This window comes from Rhinoraja longicauda, chromosome 2 (assembly GCF_053455715.1).
Source record: "Rhinoraja longicauda isolate Sanriku21f chromosome 2, sRhiLon1.1, whole genome shotgun sequence".
NCBI classification, from domain to species: Eukaryota; Metazoa; Chordata; class Chondrichthyes; order Rajiformes; family Arhynchobatidae; genus Rhinoraja; species Rhinoraja longicauda.
Genome location: NC_135954.1, coordinates 100,639,200 through 100,664,211, shown reverse-complemented (window position 1 = coordinate 100,664,211; position 25,012 = coordinate 100,639,200). Strand labels below are relative to the sequence as shown.

At 41.6% G+C, this 25,012-nt stretch overlaps 1 protein-coding gene across 3 annotated transcripts in view; it reads right to left on the bottom strand.

Moving 5' to 3' along the window:
* The window catches only part of wdr37 (WD repeat domain 37), a 105,743-nt gene that overhangs the window by 30,921 nt on the left and 49,810 nt on the right, over window positions 1-25,012 (bottom strand). For all 3 annotated transcript variants that reach the window (XM_078425145.1, XM_078425153.1, XM_078425162.1), the window contains 6 exons: window positions 18,015-18,150; window positions 15,208-15,279; window positions 14,854-14,898; window positions 12,897-12,973; window positions 9,457-9,694; window positions 6,580-6,721 (listed from right to left, as the gene is read on the bottom strand). In XM_078425145.1, coding sequence (XP_078281271.1) covers window positions 6,580-6,721; window positions 9,457-9,694; window positions 12,897-12,973; window positions 14,854-14,898; window positions 15,208-15,279; window positions 18,015-18,150 — 710 coding nt within the window. The remainder of the gene's footprint in view (window positions 1-6,579; window positions 6,722-9,456; window positions 9,695-12,896; window positions 12,974-14,853; window positions 14,899-15,207; window positions 15,280-18,014; window positions 18,151-25,012) is intronic.

Sequence of the window (25,012 nt, the reverse complement as noted above, 5' to 3'; positions counted from 1 at the left end):
GTGTAAAATCTGGGAGAGAATTTGTCGGCAAATATGTAAAGAAAAACTTGACCATGGAGGGTGTAAGGGCTGTCTTCTTGCGTTTGAGGCATCAGAAGTTATGTGACGCCCTCCAGGTGCTGTAGCCAGTGCAATGTGCTGTTGTCGAGGGCCGTGAGGTCTACCCCTCCACCAGGGGGGCGGAGGACAGCGCCGTCGAAAATGCCATGCTGCGCTGTTTGCTGGTCTGCTTCACACACGCAGGCTGCTGATAAACGCAAGCCCCAACGATGCATGTTGGCGTTGAACCGGCCGACCCCTGTGCGGAGCCGGTTCAGGGCGACCCACTCTCTGCGGGGCATGTCCGCGCCGGGTGGGGCTGTGGTGTTCGGTGCGACAGTGAATTGAGGGTACGGGCTGTGAAGCAGTTTCAGAAAAACTGGATATATACATAAGTGGAGAAAGTTCAGGTTTAGGGAAAATATCAAGAACTCAAGGCCAACTGGGTAGCTTTTTCAAAGACCCCGGTACAGGCTAAATAACCGGCAGTGTCTCATTCTTAAGCAAGCTGTGAATGGATGTTTTGAATGCTGGAATAAACCACATTTTCTTTTATTACTATTCCATTTAAAAACAGCCATACACGTACATGTTAACATCAGGATGGAAAAAACGCCATTTATAATGATAATCTTCTTGTGGCAAAGAAATATAGTTCATTGGCACCATCTACTGGATAGAATGTGTGCAACCAGACTAGACATCGATTAACAAAACCCAGAGACAAATAAAGAATGTAGTTTGAAAAAACTATTTTTAATTTTTTACATTATTCATCGTAAGCATTATAAAATAGACTCTCGGTTGGAAGGTTACATCGACAGACTAATTACTAGCAACAATCTTCACTTCAGCTTTGGGGGCGGCATGATGGAGCAGCAGTAGAGCTGCTGCCTTGCAGCACCAGAGACCGGGGTTTGATCCTGACTACGGGTGCTGTCTGTACGGAGTTTGTACGTTCTCCCCGTGACCTGCGCAGGTTTTTCTCCGGAAGCTCCGGTTTCCTCCCACATTCTAAAGACGTACAGGTTTGTATGTTAATCGGCTTGGTAAATTGTAAATCAGGGGTGCCAAACTAATTTTAGGTCACGGGCCGGAATGGGCAAAATGCGACTTCGTGCGAACCGGATCAGTTGTGCACGCGCGAACGCACGCGCGCCTGCTCCCAGCTTTCGTTGCCTTGGTTTTTCCAGCTTGCTCTCATGTGCCTCAGTCTCTGCTATAACTACAAAGTGTTTCACTTTACGAATTTCGTTTCTTATGGAGTCCCGCTGAGTTACTCCAGCATTTTGTGAGTATCTTCGCTTTAAACCAGCATCTGCAGTTCCAAGGCATGCGAGGTAAAAAAAGAGGAAAAGATCCGAGTGCTTTATAACAGCGAGGGTCAGAAAATTGGAAAACGTTTGAAAATTTACACACAAAATTACCAGTTTCAAGCCTCTTTTAATGCATTTCAAAGTAAAAACGGACATTACAAAATAATGTGAATATGTAATAACATTTTTATTATTTTTATTAATTTAGTTATATAATCTTAAATTATATCTTGCACTTAAATTTAGTATTTACTCATTACAGTTCCACCACTGATTTTCTGGCACTCTTGGTTCCAGAGCTTTGCTGGTTTATTCAGCCGGCCAAGGAAGTCGGCTATGGGGATAGATGTGCTGGCTCCAGCTGGGCTGGAGTTCCAGAGACCCGGCCGCAGGTTGCAAATTCAACCCAACGATCGGCCGTGAAAGTCCCGATGAGGTCGAGATTGGCTGCCTTGCCCAGCCTAGGTACCACATTTTCGGGGAGACTTCCAGAGCGGGGGGATTTCAAGTGGGCTCTCGTACTTTTGTCTGGATTTCAATGATTATCGACTATTTCTCGCAGAACCCCTAGCGACCTCTAACGGAACCCTAGTGTTCTGGGGAACCCCAGTTGCGAAACGCTGCCATACATCGTTTCTTTTCTTTTTTTTCTTCCTTTCTTTCTTTCGATCGGATTTCTCCGTTGGTAAACGCGATTTTGGCAAAGTGAAAAACGCGGAAATCAAGCAAAAAGCGCGGAAAATGGATTTTAAAAATGCAGAAAGCTGCGGAAACGCGGAAAATTCACATGCCTGAGTTCCTTCCTACACATTGACAGATAGCAATCAGGTGGGAGTGGGGGAGGATAGAGATAGCTACATAGTTTGGGAGGGAACAAGGACTCACCAAAGGGTTGCATATTGTGTAATCTGGTAAAACAGAGGTGAAAAGTAGAAGCAAACAATGGCAGCTGGAAACCATTGGGGCGTTACACTGAATGGATCAGCATGTGTCTACCCTACTTTTGTCGGCGGACCGGCCTCCCTGTCAGGGGGGGTGGCGGAGCGGGCATGACGCTCGCACGCTCTAAAGCTGTCCTCTGTCGGTCGGAGGGTGCGGTCGCATCGCGCGCGTTCACCCCTAACTGCTTTCTCCTCTTCCCCCGTTCTTTCCCGGCCTTGCGCCGTGGGGGGGCAACAATGCCTTACCCGTACGCACCGCTGGGTCAGAAGGCGGACTCAGGCCGAGAGGACCTGGCGGGTCAGAGCGCCGCATCCGGCCCCACCTCACCCGTCCCAGTGCAAGTGCAGCCCATGGAGTGCAGCAGCAGCAGCAGCGCCTTGCCCGTGGCTCTGTCGGTCGGCAGCCCGGCCAGCTGTCTGACCTTCGGACCGTGGCATAGCAGCGACACCACCACCCCTCCTGCTCATGGCCGATCATCCGTTCATGAGTTGGATGGAGTGTTGGACTTTGTGTGCAGCAGAACACATACGCACACTCGTATTACCCTCACACACGTACACACTCACACATGCACGCCCGCATTCATACGGTCACGCTCACACACACGCACTCACTCGTACACGCAGCAAGGTGCAAGCTGCAAGTTATCAAAGAAGCCTTGGTGCTTTGCTGCATTGCAGCAGTGTGATCCTGACAGAATGAGAAGGCAGCTGCAAATTAACACAAATACTTCGTAGCAACTTCAAAATTCTATCTACATTGCTGCGTTGAGAAAAAAAAAGTCATGGGGTTATATACAATCACACTTCCGATAGGAGTGAAGTTAATCTTCAGAACTAATGAGAGACTGTTCAATGAGAACAACTGCACTAACAACGACAACCTGCTCCAGAACCTCAGAGGCTGAGCTGCAAAATGCTGTCAACGTTTGCATTTACAGAGCTCAAAGGCCAAAGGATCTAAACACCAGCCCCAATAAAGAAGAATTCACAAGACCAAGGTCCTCCAACTACCTGCCTCTGCCCTCTGACAATAAAAATTGATGCTGAGACATTAGAAAACATGGAACCACTTTCCATATCTTGGGAGCTACCTTTTGGAAAAGGCTGACGTCAGTGCTAAAATCCACCACCAGCTTCTATGCACCAGCGCAGCCTTGCATCCACTGGTAGAAAGGGATATCCGAAGATAAAGCCCTCACACCGGGCACACAACTCATGATCTCATGGGCAACAATGATCCCTGCTCTCATTTAGTCCCTACTCCAATCTAATCTTCTTCTAGAACAGTAAATATTGTCTGCATTCCTGCTGAAACTTCGCTGGGATGAAAATCCTAGTAGGGAGAGATGCTCAAGTGTGGTTATGACTTCCCACCTTTCGCAATATGCGACTTGCGTAAACTTGCACATACGTAAACAATTCTTTAAGCACACTGCTGAATTTCCAAGTTGGAACGAAAATTTACGTTACAGTAGCAGTGCGCTACTGCCATCACATACGGCCGTCTCCGCAAGCTCATCAGTTGTTCTCATGGATGGTCCCACGCGGTCTCCCCCTCTTCTTCTCCCGACCGAATATCCGGGAGTTGTCGAACCCTCGACCATCCTCTCACCACCGGCAGCCCCGTCCCCATTTCACCACTATCCTGCCAGCATAATGGCTCACCCAGACAAGGAATGTACCCAACGGCCCAAATGGTTCATTTCAGTGCCACAATGTGTCAGGAACATCGTTGACTCACAATACCGCAGAAAAATATCCATCCTCCCCTGTTGCCCAGCTACAAAAATAATATGCCTGAACACAAAGTATCTTGGAACGACAAACCACTCCAAACAAATTGAGAAATTGAGGCACAATTTCAAATTATGTAAAGATTTCCAAACCCCAAATTCATTATGGCAACTCACAGCACCGTGGCACAGATAGGAAATTTTCTCCATAAATCTTCTCAAAGTGTTTCATACCGACAGTTCACCTCAAAACAAATAAACTATCTCCAAGGAACCGAACAGGTAAAACAATTTTTTTTTTAGTACATCAACGTCCATCATCTCTCGGGATCACAAAACTTTACAAATGAGAACAACTTAAATTCACGAATGAACTTAGAATAACATTTATCAGAAGCTTAGCAGAAGCTTAGCTCAACTCAGCAGGAGAGGGCACATCAGATGCATTTGGCATGTTCAATTCAAAATTGAATTCAATTCCCTCAATTTGAACTTATGTGTGAGGAGACAGTATAGTGCATATACCTGTATAGCAAATTTACACATTACAGTAGTATTCTGGGCAATTCCGATGTACATAACATCTGATTAAGTAAGGGTTTACGGAACATAATCCTTACATAAATAGGGGAGTGTCTGTATTAAGACCACATAAGCAGGTGAACGGGTATCAACATATAGTGATAGAAAAGAGGAATAAAGTGCCTATTGAAATGGGAATGAAAAGTAGGAAAAGAGAACAGTGCGGTCTGGTATTTAATGGCAGCAAACTAAGAAAGACTGCAAGGAATACAAACACTGGTTTAAAATGTTTGAACATAAATGCATTAAGTGCAGTGAATAAGGATGGCAAACTGCATAAATTGAATGTAAAGTATTTGCAACCATGACTCTACTGAATGGCGAAGCAGGTTTGGGGGACTAACTGGTTTACTCCTTTTCCTGTTTCTTATGTTCTCATATTCTAATTAAGGAAATCATTAGAGATACACAGGATGTTCAGCAACCTATTTGGTAATAGGTTGAGAAGCAGGAAGGCTGCAATCATGCCATCAGGGGAATTCTGTTGGCCATCAAAATTGGAAGAGAGATAGAGGACCATATCTGCATTGATGTTCAGGCAGGTGAAAAAACTATAGATGACTGATACTGAGGGATTTCAATATCTCCGATATTAATTGGAACAACACTAGTGTATTCAGGATGAAGTGGGGAGCTGCCTGTTGATGATTCCCCCCCCTCAGGCCATGGGATAGAGAGCACAACGTTTAGCACGCGATCAAAGGGGAAGCTACAGTTACAGCTGATTATGGCTAATGGATTTGACCTGAAAAGAAAGCCCACTCAGGGACAATTATAATCAGGCTGAGGGCACCTTGTCAGACACCATCTTATGTCAAGGAAGGAACTGCAAATGCTGGTTTAAATTGAAGATAGATACAAAATGCTGGAATAACAGCAGGAGAGGCAGCATCTCTGGAGAGGAATGGGTGACATTTCGGGTCGAGACCCTTCTTCAGAGTGATGTCAGGGGAGTGGGAGGCACATAGATAAGGAAGTGTAAAGATAAGGAAGTGTAAGGTGTGAAAACAAGTTAAAGGAAATGCAGGTCAAGGAACGAGTAGAATAGATCGTTGTTAGTTTGAAGAAGGTAACAACAGAGATAAAATGTAGTCAGAGACAGTAGGACAGGTTGGAGAGCTGGGAAGGGGGAGGGGATGAAGAGAGAGGGAAAGCAAGGGTTACTTGAAGTTAGAGAAGTCAATGTTCATACCTCTGGGGTGCCCAAGTGAAATATGAGGCGCTATTCCTCCAATTTGCACTGGGCCTCACGCTGACACTGGAGGAGGCCCAGGACAGAAAGGTCGGTGTGAGAATGGGAGGGGGTGTTAAAATGTTCAGCAACCGTCTTATGTCTGAAGGTTGGCGCTGCAATGGGGAAATGTGACCTGATCAGAAATTATACCTCATTGGATTACTGATAGGCCAATTCCCAAATACAGATGGGTGCATGCAGGACTCAGCTCATAGCAGAGAGGAGTACAGCATCATAGTGTTGCTTTACATTACGACTACTGTAATCTCTCAGCTCGAGTAAAAGCATATCACCACTGAATAAGGAATACTTGTATGTTTCCATTAACTTAATCCTTGGGTCAGACTTTTACACAACTGGTAGCAGTTCAATCATACCACACTGTAAATATAGATAGGCAGTGAAAAACACTGGTCTTACTATCCTTGGTCGTTATGTTACTGGATTAATATCCAGTAATTTAGATTGGGGTGCCAAGTTCAAACTCCAACATAGGACATATGGAATATAAATTAGGTAATTAAAAATACTTTAAAAAACATTTAAATTATGTAAATTAATTAAAAGTAGTTAACTTAAATAATTAAATAAACAATTAAAACTGATTACATTACATAATTAAAAAAAATTAAATTCGCAAGCAATAAAAATACTGAAATCCAAGTAAGAAAATCACTAATTTACACATTTGTAAGACAACAGCAGATCTTGAAAAGTTTAAAAGCACTTACTCTGTATGACCCTGAAAGACATTCACTGAGTGGATTGAAGGGTCTCGAAAATCCCAGAGACGAAACGTGGTGTCACGTGACGATGTTACCACAAGGCGCTGAGTGGGGTGGGTACAGCAATGAGTTAACTCTTGGTCATGACCTAACGAGGAAGAAGAAGCAACATAAAATTTGTCAATTAATTTTAGCAATACAAAAATCAACATTTTAAGTGTTGCGTTTAAGGTTGTGAGCGTGACACAGTTCCTTGAATGGAAGTACTGGTTGAAATGGTGGCGCAAATGTAGAGTTGCTGCCTTACAGCTCCAGCGACCCGGGTTCGATCTTGACTACTGGTGCTGTCTGTACGGAGTTTGTACGTTCTTGGGGAAAACCACTTGGGTTTTCCCCATGTACGCTGCTTCCCTCCAACACTCCAAAGACATAAAAGTTTGTAAGTTAATTGGCTTCGATAGAAATTGTAGTGCGTATGACAATGCTAGTGTACAGGGATTGTTGGTTGGTGGATTGAAAGGCCTGTTTCCGCACTGTATTGCTAAACTAAAAAAATTTTAAAGTCAATAAATGTCCACATAAAATTAGAATTTGTCAGAAACAGTCAAGCAGCATCTGCAGAAAGAGAAACTTAAAGTTTTTCACATCTGGGACGCTTCATTAGAAGTGAGAACAATTTACTAAGCTGTTTCAGCATTTTCTACTTTCAGATTTCCAACATTTGCAACGTAGTTCACTGGCTCATCAATCTTGCCAAGTGGCTGAAGCTTGAAGCAGTGATACTTCATCTTTTGTGAAGAAAGTACATTCATAAGACAACAGACAAAAGAACTTGAAAAGAAAATCCACATAGAACAGCAAATTAACAAACTCAAATTTAAAGACTTCCACCTTAGAACTTGCCATGCATTGCAATGGCAATTATCTATATACTAAACCTCTTGTTTGTTTGTTTGTTCCTGAACTACAGCCAAAATGGTGAACAATAGCACGATAATTTTAGGCCCACCTTACTCACCGTCGTCCCTTTGGTGCTAATGGAAGACGTTTCAATGAAATCGTTGTTATATTTTTAACGTTATTCACATTTTTAAGTTTAAATCTATCTCCTAGGGAGGGAAGGAGGACAAGGGGGGTTGAGGGGGATGGAGTGGGGGGAGGAGAAAGGGGAAAGGGATGGGGGAAGGAGGGAGGGGGAAGGGGGAGGGGGAAGGGAGAGGGGGGAAGGGGAGGGGGGGAAGGGGGAAAGGAGAGGGTGCTGCCCCAATGCAGGAGCGTGTGGGCCCAACGGGTCCACTTGGTCTAGTTTTTGTTTAAAAAGTTTGAATTACAAAACTTGGTGTGAGAGGTACTCTACTAAATGGTTTCATTTTTCCGTGTATTATAAAAGTATTATCCATATACCTACTGCTTACCACCTTGCAGCTGCTGAAAATATAAACTCTCGAGCCCCCCTCAAGAGGTAATGAATATAAAAAGCAGAGAGTATTCCCAGTTATTGGGGTTTCTTGGTGCATCCGATTCTACACCACATGTTAAAGCCTCCCACTTACCAGCAGTTTCAATGCACAAATCACAAACAAGACGGCAAATTAGCTGTCCAGACGTGATTGCCAGATCATCAATAAACATGGTTCCAGTGAGTAATAATGCAACAAAACTGGAAATGGTAGAAAAAAGGAGCTGCAGACGCTGATTTACAAAACAAAAGTGCTGGAGTAACTCAGCGGGTCAGGCAGCATCCCTGGAGAACATGGATTGGTGACTTTTGCGTCAGTCATTGTTCTGTGCTACCTGCCCATAATACCAATCGTCAGAAAGCACAGAAACATTTTCAGCTTCTTTTGCCAGACTAGTGAAATACAAATTACAACAATAGCTCAGCATAAAATATTGAACTTTATGTATTCCAGTCACCTTGACAATTTGTGCCGCGACTGTTCTCTACTTTTTGCATGGTGTCAGTATTCTAACATGCAGCCTTTTGAAAATTATTGGTGTTGACTAGTACCATAAGCTGTACAATTCTGGAATGATTTTTCTCCTGTTCCCTCAAGAATAGTGTAGAGTGCAAAAACTTGCGTAACTAGAAATACAACCCATAGAGTCATAGAGTGAACAGTGTGGAAACAGGCCCTTCAGCCCAACTCGCACACACCGCCCAACATAACCCAGCTACACTAGTCCCACCTGTCTGCGCTGGGTCCATATCCCTCCAAACCTGTCCTATCCATGGACCTGTCTAACTGTTTCTTAAACGATGGGATAGTCCCAGCCTCAACCACCTCCTCTGGCAGCTTGTTCCATACACCCACCACCCTTTGTGTGAAAAGGTTACCCCTCGGATTCCTATTAAATCTTGTCCCTTTCACCCTGAACCGATGTCCTCTGGTCCTCGATTCCCTTTGCTGGGCAAGAGACTCCGTGCATCTACCCGATCTATTCCTCTCATAATTTTGCACACCTCTCTAAGATCACCCCTAATGCTCCTGTGCTCCATGTAATAGAGACCCAGCCTACTCAACCTCTCCCTATACCTCACATCCTCTAGTCCTGGCAACATCCTCGTAAATCTTTTCTGAACCCTTTCAAGCTTGACAATATCTTTCCTACAACATGGTGCCCAGAACTGTACACATAATTCTAGATGCGGTCTCACCAACGTCTTATACAACTGCAACATGACCTCCCAACTTCTATACTCAATACTCTGACTGATGAAGTCCAAAGTGCCAAAAGCCTTTTTGACCATCTTATCCACCTGCGACTTGACCTTCAAGGAACCATGCACCTGTACTCCTAGATCCCTCTGCTCTACAACACTACCCAGAGGCCTAGCATTTACTGTGTAGGTCCTGCCCTTATTCAAGTCTAGGGATTTACCTGTCAGAGAATGCACCAGCTCTGAAGTTTCCACGTCATACAGGTTTGCAGTTCTATCCCAGGATGCAGTGACCACCTGTTTGCCTCCAACTAACCAGTCAGCTGTTATGACAACGCCCTGATGACTCTTGAGTGTAGTTAATGGAACTCTGATTGTGGGGCTTTCACTCGGCAACTCAGCATCTCCATCCGCTTCATCTTTGTCCGAGAAATCAACTTCTTCCTCCCCAGACATTTGCTGCAACATAATAAAGAGCCACGATAATGCAATCAGCAAGTAGAACGTCAGCAGCAACATCTATTGCATTCGAACGCTTGCGGATGGCAGAGTCCCAGGTTCGATCCTGACTACGGGTGCTGTCTGTGCGGAGTTCGTACGTTCTCCCTGTGACCGTGTGAGTTTTCTCCGAGATCTTCGGTTTCCTCCCATACCACAAAGACGTACAGGTTTGTATGTTAATTGGCTTGGTATAAATGTATGCCGTATTTAACATTTCAAATTCCATTGCCAGCTTTTGTCAGTTCTATACAGTTTATTAATGCAATAGATGCAATAGATTAATGCAACTTCTACCATCGGGCAGACGATACAAGGCCTTCTACGCCCGCACCTTCAGACTCAGGAATAGCTTCATCCCCAGGGCCATAGCTGCTATGAGCCGGTCCTGCTGAGCCGGATGGTCACATCGCACAGTGATCCGGCACAGATCTACTTGCACTTTATTCTGTTTTAAAACTGTTACAATTTGTTTCATTGGGTTGTATAAATTAATACTGACTAGCTAATTAAATTATTGCATCGTATGGGAGGCGCATTCCCAATCTCGTTGTATCCCTGTACAATGACAATAAAGATATATTGTATTGTATTGTATATTGTAGACAGTAAAATAATAACCATAAATATAATCTTCTGCTTAAAATTTTATAATGATCTCAAATTAGAAAAATATGAAATTCCCCCCCAAAATATTAAGTAACTTAAGCAACTGAATTTGGAAAGGCTGATAATATAAGTACCATCATTCTTATCACGGGCAGAATTGGAGAATCATAGTTCAAAGGTAGACAGGCTAGATTCCATTTGTTTCCTTTGGAAAATTAAATCAAGATGAATAAAGTTAGGAGAACTCTAGGCAGGCTCACTATGGTGGGTGGTTGTCCATAGCAGGGAGGTCAATAACAAGGGGGCGCAGATTTAATGTATTTGGTTGTTGGACTAGAAATTGTACAAAAGCCTTTTCGGCTTTAGATCGGTGGGGGTCTAGAAATTACTGGGTGGTGATAACAGAAACCATTACCACATTTGAAAAGTATTTGGATGTGTGACATTGCCAACAGGAACAGAACTGTGGACAGGAATGCTGGCTCGAGCCAATAGCTGCTTTTAGTTGGATTGATGGGCCTCCTTCCCATAAATTCTGGCATTTGGCAGTGGTTTTGTTCCAAGATTCTGAAGCCGTTGCACTTCATTGTGGTAAATTTGGGAGGCATTGATGAAGACCTTTGTATCTTTTCTACCCACAGGTGAGGTCCCAGAGGACTGGAGAGTAACCTTCGTTGTTCCTTTTTTTAAGAAGGAAACTAGATGCACCATCCACACTAGTCCCATCTGCCCACTTTTGGCCATATCCCTCTAAAGCTTTCCAATCCATGTACGTCCAAAAGTCTTAAATGTCTTTTGTTATAATACCTGCCTCAACACCCCATTTGGCAGCTTGTTCCATATACCCTCCACTCTCTGTGTGAAAACGTTGCCCCTTGGCTTCTGATGAAATCTTTCCTCTCTCGCCTTAAACCTATGTCCTCTGGTTCTTGATTCCCCTGCAATGACTATGTATTTACCCAATCTATTCCTCTCATGATCATATACACCTCTCTCATCACCTCTCATCATCCTGCTCGCCAAGGAATAATGTCTTAGTCTGTCCTACCTCAGCCTGTAGCTCAGGCCCTCGTGTCCTAGTAACATCCTTGTAAATCTTCTCTGCACTCTTTCCTGCTTAACAGCATCTTTCCTACAGCCGGGTGACCAAAATGACCTTTGTTTTCAAAGATGGGATGCTGATGGAACACCTTCTTCAGTTATTTAGTTATACACCAACAATAAGAATAGATGCTGCAGAGCGACAATGCCTTTAATCACATTCCCTGGTTCTGGGATCATTCTATTTTATATTAATGTTCTTTGCTATATACATAGTGTTGCCAGTTCACCTAAATTTTAGGAACTCTTGGTATTCCCCTGGCATGATTTTCCACATTTTTCAATGAATCAATGTTGACACCGACTTATATAGTAATAATGGAGAAGGAAACATTCCAGGGCACAATACGATAAAACGTTATTTATCCCAGGAGGGAAATTGATCTGCCAACAGTCATAAAACACAAGATACATGAAACATGAAATTAAAGTGACGAGTGGAAAGGATTGGGGATGTGCAAAGATTGGGGAGGGGGAGTCAGTCTACCCCATGACAGGAGGGGGAGGAGTTGTACATTTTGATAGCCACAGGGAAAAAGGATCTCCTGTGGTGTTCTGTACTGCAACTTGGTAGAACCAGTCTGTTGCTGAAGGAACTCCTCAGGTTGACCAGTATCATGAAGGGGATGAGCTGTATTGTCCAAGATGCTCCACATCTTACTGCAGAGGTTGAAGGAGCGGAGCCTTCTCAAAAAAATACAGGTAACAAGGCACAAGGTAACAGAGTGTGATGGAATAATATTCTGCCATATCTCAGGAATACTCACTTTTAAGCAGTGGAATCCCACATAGTGATAGTTTCTCATCATGAAGGAACTTGCCTCAATAAGAAAGCAAAGCATAACCTTGGTATTGATCGTTCCTATCAATTTAAAGGACATTTGCACAGATACATGGATAGGGAAGGACTAGTGTGACTGGCGTAGATGGGGCATCTTGGTTGGCATGGACAAGTTGGGCCAAAGGGCCTGTTTCCATGCTGTATAACTACGCCTCAAAAGCTAATGTGGACAGATATATCTGGTATAGGTAAGTAAAAGGACCAGAGATCCCCCTCTCACTGCCCTTCCCTAACTTTGTCCTTCAACCCTCTACCAGTGGAGTGCTATTGAGCCACTTTTGCTGCCTTCCACTCAGAGTAAACATTCTCCTTGCTACTTTGGAAGAGAACATATGCCTCATCTGAAGGAGGGAAGATCGCAAATGGCAACCGCCAGTACTGGATGAGTTTTCAATGGACCACATGTGGTATGAAATCAGTATCAAGAGCCATTATTTCCTCACTGCACATCACCATGACTGGGACAGGACACAAAGCATCTCTAGCAGTGATATTCATTGCATTCAATAGAAAATGGAAGCTATATAATTATAAAGGAAAGTGCCAACTTACAATAATACATAACATTAACTTGTTTTAGGTTAAAACATATAAAAGTATATAATTACTCACATTTGTGTCAATTACAGGCTGTGGGGTGGGCAGTTGCACTATGTATCGCCAGATATGAGCTGTCTGATCTCCTGATGCTTTAAGTACAAATAAAAAGTCTTAGAAACCAGCTCATAATTATTTCTCTACACGATATGACTATTTTTTATCATATAAAACTACCAACTGTTTTATCTTTGCTTATGCTAGCTTGGAATGTGTGGTAAGTTTTTCTAATTCCAAATATTTTACTATATTGACACAAATATTCTAAAAGACAAATCAAAAGCAACATGTAAATTCTGATTTCTTCAAACTTTCAAAGGAAGTAAAATGATGCAGAGTTATTAAAATGTATTTTGTTAACACTACTGGTGAAATATTTCTACAATTGTAGTTGACTTTCAGAAGCCAAATAGATAGCCAAATAGTCAGTCATCTACACTGCAAGGGCCAGGAAGCGAGCGGGCAAGATCATCTCTGACCCCTCTCACCCTGGCCACAAAATCTTTGAAGCACTTCCCTCTGGAAGGCGACTCCGGACAGTCAAAGCAGCCACAGCCAGACATAAAAATAGTTTTTTCAACGAGTCGTAGTTCTACTCAATAGCCAAAGTCTGTAGTTTCTTTTTTGCTCTGGTTTATTTTCACCCACATGTTTAGACCGTAATGTTGTATCCTTATTGTTTTGATGGGTTTATGCTTTATTTTTAAATTGTTAACTGTATGTTTGTGTTGTCATTTATGAGTGGAGCACCAAGGCACATTCCTTGTATATGCACATACTTGGCCAATAAACTCATTCATTCATTCATTCATCAAGTGCAACATACATTTATGAAGGAGCTGCTGGTTTATTAGAAGTGCTGGAGTAAATCAGCGGGTCAGAGAGCATCTTTGGAGAACATGGATAAGTGACGCTCTGGGATGTTAACCACATCTATGAAGTATTTCTTGGAGTCATTAATTCATGGGGTTTAATGTGGCCATTTCCACAGACTTTGGTCTGCGATGCTTCATTTGATGACACATGCATGGTCATCTTGAAATAACAGACCCTTTGGCTGGAATGCCAGTATGATATATATATTATTTCATTGCGTTACTTGAAATATATGTAATAAAATAAATCTGTAGAAATATTTTTTTTAGTTTCAAGTGAAATTTTGCACAAATCCGCATTGAAATTACACTTGTCAAAAACTAAACCACCTGAATCTGAATATTTCCCAATTTTCTGACTATATTTTCTGGCATCATCGAGACCATGGGGTGAAAAGTTCCAAACGTTCAGAATGGTAACGCCCATTTTTATGTCAGTTGTCCTATCCCACAATAAGTCAGTTTCAAATATAATTGTCAACTGGTATCGTGGGCCCTTGAACACTAATAACTTTACTGCTCACCCAAACATTCAACTTTCAAGGCTCTAACAATCAATAGAGTGAGATTTACACCCCAAAATTATTTCTTGGCTGAGCAGGGGAACAAAAATTTAAATGCTTAACCTACTCTGCCTGCATAGTTCTCAACAATGCCTGCCTTTAACTCAGCACCTTTTGATTTCAGCACATTTATAATGACAAAAAATGTGCAATAATAAAAGAAAGAGAATATTGAAAAATAGTACAACATTTTTGATGTGCGAATGTTCATAAACATTTCGAAGACAAATTCTTTAACAATGAACTTAAAAGGTAAGTTGATAAGGGGTTGATCCTTCTACCACAAGCACAAGATACAGGAGGCAGCATTATAGACACAATGTTCACAATCAAATACTTGAAACTAAAACATTTATCATGTCTAATGCGGAAAGCTAAATTGAGACTGTTGTACTTTATTTAATCCGCTTAAATGCAATGTTGAATAATCCCTGCATTGATAGTTCAGTATACATATAGTTATCTAATTTTAGTGTTAGCAGTTATATGAAAGCAATTCATTTGATACATTATTAACAATTATGCACACTGTACCTGTGAGAGCTACTTGTTCTGAAGGATGGAATTTGATTGAATTCACTGAAAGAGAAATAAATGATAATTAACATAGTATATTCAAAATTTTAAACATGAAGGTTAATATTGTATACAATGGGAGCATTTTTCCCTATTTGGAGGATTCTCATTCTACCCTCCATTATAGACTTCCATTTTGGCTCAACGTAACTGTTGTCCAAGATAAATTTCACCCCATTTAAAAAAAAATAATCTCAAAGGGGTTCAAGATAAAGTGAGACATGATTTATTGATAATCTTGCACACTGAACTGATTTCCATACATATGTGCTGCACATCATTTTTTTACATTAAATACAAAGATTATCTCACCTGACCCTGCATGACCCACGTATTTCAAGAGGCACTTTCCTGTTTCAATACTCCACAACATGGCAGTGTGATCTTTAACGAAAAATAGCAGCTTTAAGATCGGAGTTAACTAGGAACAGGCTCCAGTTCCTTTACTATGCCAGCCATTTGCAAGTTATCAGATACAGGTAAAAAGGCAAAGGCTTCAAAGATAAGCACATCAACAAAATGCGAGTGTGTGTGTAACTAGGAACAGGCTCCAGTTCCTTTACTATGCCAGCCATTTGCAAGTTATCAGATACAGGTAAAAAGGCAAAGGCTTCAAAGATAAGCACATCAACAAAATGCGAGTGTGTGAAGCAATTAACAAGTGAGAAAATAAAAATATATACAAAGGTGCTTTAAAGCAGCAGTACATCAGATCAGAGAATAAATAACAAATAATTTCAAGAGTATTCAATTTTTTTTAAAGAGAACATTCCATTTTATTCAGATTAGATTAAAAAATATATTAATTCACACCCAAAAACAACAGAAATCTGGCAATGACCCAAAGTTTTTGTCTCCCTGCTCCACAAATGGCACTGATCTTCAAAGAACAGCACCAGTATTAGACAAAAAATGGGATTTGGCAACACATATGGGACAAAATTGGGACCATATTTCCTACTGTTTGATGAGATGACCCAATTGTGCCAAAATTCATTGCGTTTAGAAGCGGCACATCCTCATTCAACTGCAGGATTATCTGTGAACTAGCTAGAATTCTTGGCGAAACACCTGCAACCAGTGACTGAAACATCTCAGTAAATTTGCTTCCATTTAAGCAGAACATGGGAATGCTGCAAACTTGCCAGTTCAATGCACTAACATTGAAACACAGCTTGGCATCGAGGATCCAACCTGGAGACTCCATGCAAATGTCTATATCTTTTGTTTGATCCCAAGAACGTTCTTTTGCATACATTGGGAAACACTCAACCAAAGGAACTCTTTATCCAAAGGAAAATTTAAATAATCCTTAACCCTAGTGTAGATCGCTACTACCTGCTCATTTCCATTTATTTCACAATTATCCAAATTGAATGGCACATTAGGGTAATATCTAATTTGAAGCATCCAATTGTTGCTGATGCATCATTTTAACATCCCTCCATTAATTCTTTCGTTTACGCGTATCTGAAAACAATGATTCACATTCAATGAATTGCCATCTAGATTATTTTCTGTATGATTATACAACAAAGCAACAAACTACTAGCCCCGCTATATCACGATTTATTACACTTTCAATCAGAGAACCCCCTACCGTTCATCAGTCATAAATACCACTTTCTGACTAAGCAAACACGATCCAAATACAAACCACAAAGGTTGTCTGCCACTTGCTTATAGTTACTCAAATTAGTCAGAAATTGCCCTCTGCTTCAAGAAGGGTCTCGACCTGAAACGTCACCCATTCTCTCTCTCCTAGATGTTGCCTGACCTGCTGAGTTACTCCAGCATTTTGTGATACCTTCTGCTTCAAGACATCATCTTGCTTAAGATGATCAAAAGCAAGAGACAGATGCAAAAGACAACCAGGCAATGCTGTGAGATCTCCTAGTGAAGCAAAGCAAAACAAAGCACACTTTTAGTTGTAAAGTGATTCACAAAGACATAAACCATTGCTGCACTCCCCTGGGTCCCATGCTGGTGTTACATAATCGTCAAAGCTCAATGTAACAGAGTCCAAACTACCAAATGGGATTTTAATCAATTTTGCAGTTGCAGGCAAATTAAATTTATGTAGATAGGCCAATTACAATAGACAATAGGTGCAGGAGTAGGCCATTCGGCCCTTCGAGCCATGATTCAATGCGATCATGGCTGATCATTCTCAATCAGTACCCCGTTCCTGCTTTCTCCCCATACCCCCTGACTCCGCTATCCTTAAGAGCTCTATCTAGCTCTCTCTTGAATGTATTCAGAGAATTGGTCTCCACTGCCTTCTGAGGCAGAGAATTCCACAGATTCACAACTCTCTGACTAAAAAAGTTTTTCCTCATCTCTGTTCTAAATGGCCTACCCCTTATTCTTAAACTGTGGCCCCTGGTTCTGGACTCCCCCAACATTGGGAACATGTTTCCTGCCTCTAATGTGTCCAATCCCCTAATTATCTTATATGTTTCAATAAGATCTCCTCTCATTCTTCTAAATTCCAGTGTATACAAGCCTAGTCGATCCAGTCTTTCAACATACGACAGTCCCGCCATTCCGGGAATTAACCTAGTAAATCTACACTGCACGCCCTCAATAGCAAGAATATCCTTCCTCAAATTTGGAGACCAAAACTGCACACAGTACTCCAGGTGCGGTCTCACTAGGGCCCTGTACAACTGCAGAAGGACCTCTTTGCTCCTATACTCAACTCCTCTTGTTACCAAGATAAATCTTTTGGTACTTTCCACTAAATATGCCCAAAGATTTTCAGAGCCCTGGTTTCAGCTCGTGGAAGGGACCTCCACACATACTTCAGAAGCTCCAAGCACTTGATGCTCAAAATCATGGATATGAATCTGGATGGCCTAAAGTGGAAGGTCTAGAAAACAATTCTTCAGAAACAGATTTAAAGAATAGCATTTGAACAGGGTCAGTAATTTGGCACATCTGGACTAGACTGTTCATCGACGTGTACAAATTTGCGTGCACTTGCGAAAGTAGAAGTTTGTTGGCATGAGGGAGAGGAAAGATAACAATTAAAATACCAGCACAGGATACAAACTTCACAAATATTATAGTGAAATTGAAAAGAATGACTGGAAAACAGGATGAATTCATTTTTTTACCAGCTGAAGCTGTGCCCAGAACCACAGGCTGTAAACGGGTAACACTGACATCCCAAATTCCATCTCTGTGTCCAATGTACTCTTTCACCAGCTGGCAGACCGCTCTAGAAGTTGTCGTCTTAAAACTTGACACAATCTTTTAAAGAAAAAGTAGGCCATTAAAATATTATACATTTAGGTGCAAATATTGTGCATAAAAAGTGCACAAAACTGAATTTCGTTCCCATGTTAGATTCAAATGCTATTCGAAAAGTGCCACTTGCCAGGTTAGTAACTCCACACTGATGCTCACAAAAAGTTTCCACAATGCAAGATGCATGACTTTGGACAGATTTATCCTGTCGTTTCTTGTGTGTGAAAAATAACTGTCAAAGCCTGGCAAAGGGTTTCTTCAGGGGAGTAACATTTTCTAATAACTTCTGACATGTTCAAGACATACCTTGGCCGCTGCGATGGGAATTAATTCAACAGTCACATCTGTGAAAAGACCATCAGGGAGAATGCCAAAGAACACATGTGGCCTTTCAAAGAGACTGGCTGAGATTATTAAAATTATATTTTCATTATGCAGATCTGGAAATTCCGTATGAATATATCTGCATTGCAAAACCAGCATTAGATACAATTTGGATAAGTACATTCAAGCAAGACGATTTTGTGGGAAAAGGTCATGGTTTTATAACAGATTTGGTCACTTGGGGCTGATAAACCAAATTAAATATGAGAAGGAAAGACAGCAATCAAACATTATTTTATTTAAAAATCTATGTGATTTCTTCATTATTTTATAATACTACAATCTTAATTTCCTCTACTAATTTATGCTGCTGAAATTCTGAAGGATCTGGTGGTCATTTTTAGCTACTCAAGTTCAATAGGTGTGTTGATTAGGTGTAAGAAATCTGATTTATATAGCAACCCTCCTTCCACATCCATTTTGCCATTACAAGATATCTCTGCTTTTGCTGCAATATTTTGCTAATTACAAACTTCATTGAGAGGCACTTGTTTCTAGCAGTGCTGCTGTCCAAGGGAGATTGAAGACGTTAATAGCAGCGGGCCTGTCAGGAAGAGATGTAGGCAGGAGATAATGAGAACAGAAGAGAACAAAACAAAGCCATGGTGCGATGGAATTGTGGGATATAAAACAATGCAGTGGCTAGAAATCCAAAGTAAAAAAGAGCTTGCTGGAACTATGTAGATCAGGCAAAGTCTGCAGAGATTAAAAAATGGAGATAAGGATTTAGATTGGCAACCGTTCATCAGAACTTGGCCATTCCTGATACAAACTAGAAATGCCGTTTATTTGAAGCTGTTGAACTTAATATTAAGTCAAGAGGGTTGTAACATGCCCAGACAGAAGATGAGATGCCGTTCCTCGTTCTGTAAGGCTTCAATGGATAAACTAAAGAAGCCAAAAGCCGAAATCAGAGTGTGGAGTGGGATGGGGAATTAACGTGACAGATAATTGGAATCGCAGGGTCACTCTTGCAGACTGAATGGAGGCGTTTCGCAAAACATTAACCCAAGCTGCCTTTAGTTACTCCAGAGATCACATTGCTCGCATCAGAAGTACATTTAAATTGAAAGTAGTACAAGTGCATCACTTCATTTGGATGGTGGGAAAGAATGAAAAAGGAAAAGTGTTGCATCTCCAGCAGCTGGGAAGTATAGAGGTGAGAGTTGGAGGAGATGGAAATGAATCAGAAGTCTCAGTCCTTTAGAAAAATACAGGGTGAAGGGAAAATGTGGCATCGTATTGAAAGTGCAAGAAATTGAAGTCTAATAGCTGAAGGTGGGACGTTTACAACATTGATTCTTGGGATGGAGGCCTGAAGTTGGGTTGATTAGGCCTTTATTTATAGAAGAATTGAATAGCGAGAGAGGATCTCATTGACCCACTTAGCTCTACAGGATGAAGTAAACTGGACACAAAACAGCAGGGGGGGACAAGAGACTGCAGATGCTGGAATCTGAAGCATAAAAACAAACTGCCGGAAGCACTAATGCAGTATATCGACCCGAAACATTGACAATTCCTTTCTTCCCATGCTGCTCCACCCACTGAGTTCCTCCAGCAGTTTAGTTTTTGCTCTAGATACGGAATATTGCTCCCGATGACTGGGAATGTCCAGAGCCAGTGATCATAGCCTTGAAATAAAGAAAATGCCATTTGTTTGTACTGGTATTGGTTTATTAATTTCACGGGAACTGAACGAAGATATAGTGAAAAACTAACTGGGATCAGTAGAAATTTCATCAAGTGTTTGCTTAACGTAGAGATCTGTCCAATAGAAGGCAGTGGAGATTATGTCATGAAATGCATTTTGCCTTTTGCATTTGCAAATGCATTTTGTTTAATTTTAGTTTAATTTAGGGTAATTGCCTGGAAACAGGCCCTTTGGCCCACCGAGTCCACGCCAATCACCGATCACCCATTCACACTAGTTCTGTTATCCCGCTTTTTCATCCATTCCCAACACACTAGGGATAATTTACCGAGGGCAATATACCTACAAACCCGCACTTCTTTGGGATTCAAGAAGACAGATCTAATCTCAATGTGAAAAGGATCAATGGAAATAGGGAAGACAAAAACAGGGTCCTGACGTAGATGACCAGCCACGATTGTGTTGAATGAATAGTCAGGCCTCTGGGGCCAAATGGCCTTGTCCTGCCCCTATTTCCCGTTTCCAAGTTGCTCTAATAATGGCACAGGATAACAATAGGGAAAACTTTCAAACTCTGCTTCTTTCCATTTCAATTTCAGTGCAGAATATAAAACGGAAAGTCTTGGAATAACTGTATTCCATGAAAAGGTTGATTAAAAGGACCTAGAAGCTCAGTCAAAATGCCAAGCCTTCAATGAAATTTTACAGTTTGTCACCAAAGAAGTGGTAATAAAGCAGAGAAATGAAACTTCAATTATTGTACTTGAAAAGATCAACAAATCATTCCATAGATCTGCATACAAATCAGTGAAAACTGCAAATAGCTAAAAAGCACATAATCCAAGCTCCATGTACAAACATTAATTACTGCCAGGTATTACCTTTTCGTTGCAAACTCAATGGCTTTATTTTATGGCAAACATTAAAAAATACATCCAGTCATTGATTTTGTAGACTTTACTGTGCAAACTATTAAATTAAACCCATGAATTTTATGATCAAAGTAAATTCATAATTTACAGTGGGCTTTTGGATACTGCTACAATATTGTTCTCTTTTCCACATAATTACAAACTGATCAGTACTTTTGAATGGACCCTTGCTACTTCACCAATGTGACAGTCCCATTTCCTGCAATTACTTCTCAAGTCATGGAAGCCAAGCTGCATGTACTGTTGATTTGAGCATTTTGGCACTCTTAAAATCAGAAGAAAAGGTTTGTGGACTTCCAAGAACCCCACACAGATTTTTAAAATCAAAATCCTGGGATGAAATGAAAGCTTTTTAAATGTTGTCATTCAAGTTCCCCAGACAACTGCATGGAACTACTGCCTGCTGATGAAGGAAATGGCTGTTCCTGCTGCACTCTTCAAAATAATCAGAGTTGCTGCTGTAGTTTGTGGTATGGTGGCTCTTGGATCAAAATTAGAACCGTTCCAAAAATATAAAGGTGAGAAGTAAACAAGAAATTAAACTAATTAAATTCTGAGGGAACCTGAGAAAAAAAGCAATACATTCACACCATCTCTTTATAGATCTGGAACTTTCTGAAATTACACCTAAACCAACAAGTTGGTCAAATAATCGAGTGTGATCGAGTGTGATCTATTGCAAAAAAACAATAAACCCTAAAACATAGATCCTGGAAAAAAAGGTTCGAACTATCTATGCCTCTCATAATTTTATATATTTCTATCAGGTCTCCCCAAAACCTCCAGTGTTCCAGATAAAACAATCCAAGTCTGTCCAATCTCTCCCTACAGCAAATACCTACCTTATTCTGGTAAACCTCATTTTGGCGGCCTTCCCAAAGCCTCCTGTGATAGTGCGAGCTGAACTCAAGTCAAATTTATTTGTCACATACACATACACGATGTGCAGTGAAATGAAAGACGATGTGCAGTGAAATGAGTGAACTGCATGCAGTACTCCAAATGCAGCCTAACCAATGTCTTATGAAGTTGCATCATGATTTCCTGACTCATACTCAATGCCCTGAACATAAAAACAAGGATACCATATGCCTTCTTTACTGCTCAATCTACTTGTGTTGCCACTTTCAGGGAGTTATGGAATTAGGACCTCAAGATCTCTCTGTACACCATTAAAGGTCATGCCATTTGTTAATTGTACATTTTCCTCTTACATTTGACCTCCCGAGGTGCAACATCTCATACTTGCTCAGATTAAACTCCACCTGACAGTTCTCTGCCCATTTCTGTAGCAGACCTACACCGATGAGCCAAAACATTATGCCAACTAACATGTGAAGTGAATAACATTGGTTATCTTGTTACAATGGCACCTGTCAAGGGGTGGGGTATATTAGGCAGCAGGTGAACAGTCAGTTCTTGAAGTTGATGTGTTGGATGCAGGAGAAATGGGCAGGAGTAATGACCTGAGCAACTTTGACAAGGGCCAAACTGTTATGGCCAGATGACTGGGTCAGAGCATCTCTGAAACGGCAAGGCTTGTGGGGTGCTCCCAGTCAGCAGTGGTGAGTACCAACCAACAGTGGTCTGAGGAGGAACAAACCACAAACCGGCGAAGGGTGTTGGGCGCCTAAGGCTCATCGATGCGCGAGGGCAACGAAGGCTATCCCGTCTGGTCCAAACTGACTGTGGGAAGACGACAAGCCGTTGGAGGGAGTGTGATGCTCTGGGAAATGTTCTGCTGGGAAACCCTGGGTCCGGCCATTCATGTGGATGTCAATTTGACACGTGTCACCTACCCAAACATCGTTGTAGACCAGGTACACCGCTTCATGGCAATGGTATTCCCTGATGGCAGTGGCCTCTTCCAGCAGGATAATGCGCCCTGCCACACTGCACACATTGTTCGGGAATGGTTTGAGGAACATGATGAAGTGTTCACGGCGTTGCTCTGGCCTCCAAATTCTCCAGATCTCAATCTGATTGAGCATCTGTGGGATGTGCTGGATCGACAAGTCCGATTCACGGCAGCTCCACCTCGCAACTTACCGGACTTGAAGGATCTGCTGCTAATGTTTTGGTGCCAGATACCACAGGACTCCTTCAGGGATCTTGTAGAGTCCATGCCTCAGCGGGTCGGCGCTGATTTGGCGGCACATGGAGGACCAACAGCATATTAGGCAGGTGGTCATAATGTTTTGTCTGATCGGTGTACATCCTGCTGCATACTTTGACAGCCTTCCTCACAACCCACTGATTACAGACTTCCAGCCTGAATATTGTTCTGTAGACCACAACTGTCTTCTATCAGCAAACCGGTTCTAAATCCATTCAATCAAGTCACTGTTAATCTAAAAGCAGCTAATTATACTAAAATATACAAATATATTCTGAGGTACGAAGGCAGCACAAAGTGAAGTTCAAAAGGGATTTGCTATGTAGCAATTTAATACATTGAAAAGCAATATACTACTTGCATTTCAGAACATGTATAAAGTATAATTAAATTACTGAACAATAGACAGTACTTGGTCAATTTTACTTCCTTAGGGAATTAAAGTTATCTTCATATGCACATAATGACCTTCACATCCAAATAATATTCTCAATAGTCTTTCTTGTACTGTTTGTTTTGCGAGTGCTATCAATTTTACAGCACAAATGTATTAGGAAATTACAGTACAGAAACAGCCAACGAGTGTCTGCTTACAGCACAAGCAATCCAGGTTCAATCCTGACTGCCATGTGGAGATTTTCTCTGTGACCACAGTTTCCTCTCAGCGCTCTGACTTCCCCCCACGTCCCGAAGACATGCAAGTTGTGAGGTTAGGTCCCGCCTGAGCATTGCTCCGAGTGGTGGAAGCTAACAGGATCTGTTGAGAATGTGGGGAGAATTGCTCATGAGGCAATGGGACTGCTTTGTGAGCAAACAGACTCGATGAGCCATAAGGTCTCTTTCTATGTCATTTGGAAATATGCACCATTTGGTCCACTGGCCTTGCTGGACAACCTTCACACCGTACTTCATTAGTTTATTGATACAGCAAGGAAACAGGCATTTCAGCCCACTGAGTCCATGCCGTTCACACTAGATCTACATTATCCAACTTTCTCTTCCACTGCTTACTCATTAGGGGCAATTTACAGAGGCCAATTAACCTACAAACCCGTACGTCTTTGGGATGGGGAAGGAATCCGAAGCACCCAGAGGAGACCCACGCGGTCACAGGGAGAATGTCCAAACTCCACACAGACAGCACAGGAGATCAGGTTTGAACTCAGGTCTTTAGCGCTGAGGCAGTTGCTCTACAAGTTGTCCCATTGTGCTGCTCAAGTCATCAAAAGTGAACTAGAAGAAGGGTTATACCAGGTAACCCAAACATAACATGCAGTAAGATAATGATGAAAGGTCCATCTTAATTTGACTTCTATAGTCATATTCCAAGCATTCTGCTCCATTCCCTCAAATGAAAACCAAACTGCCCTGCTAAATCCATCCATGCAATTTACCTTTACCACTCCAGGTGGCAGTAATGACATGCTTTAAACACTTTAAAGATTCTTAAATAAAGCCATGCCTGTTACTACTTTAACTCAAGGGTGCTTGTACTTCAACTGTACCTCATTTATCATATTCACTGGACCCATCCTATTAAAGAAAACATTTATATGGCAAAATAAAGTCAAACGGTCTCATCCAAATGCTAGAAGATTTGAAATACCTAGACCATACCATTTTATTTGTTATTATAAGATCATAGAGGTTCATATATGACTATGGCTGTTGTCAAATTGAGTCCTTGGTCTGGAGATGATGGGGAAAACACATATAAAACACTAATTGTGGTAATTCAGTGGTAAGCACAGTGTGGTGATTATAAATTAGAGCAGACAG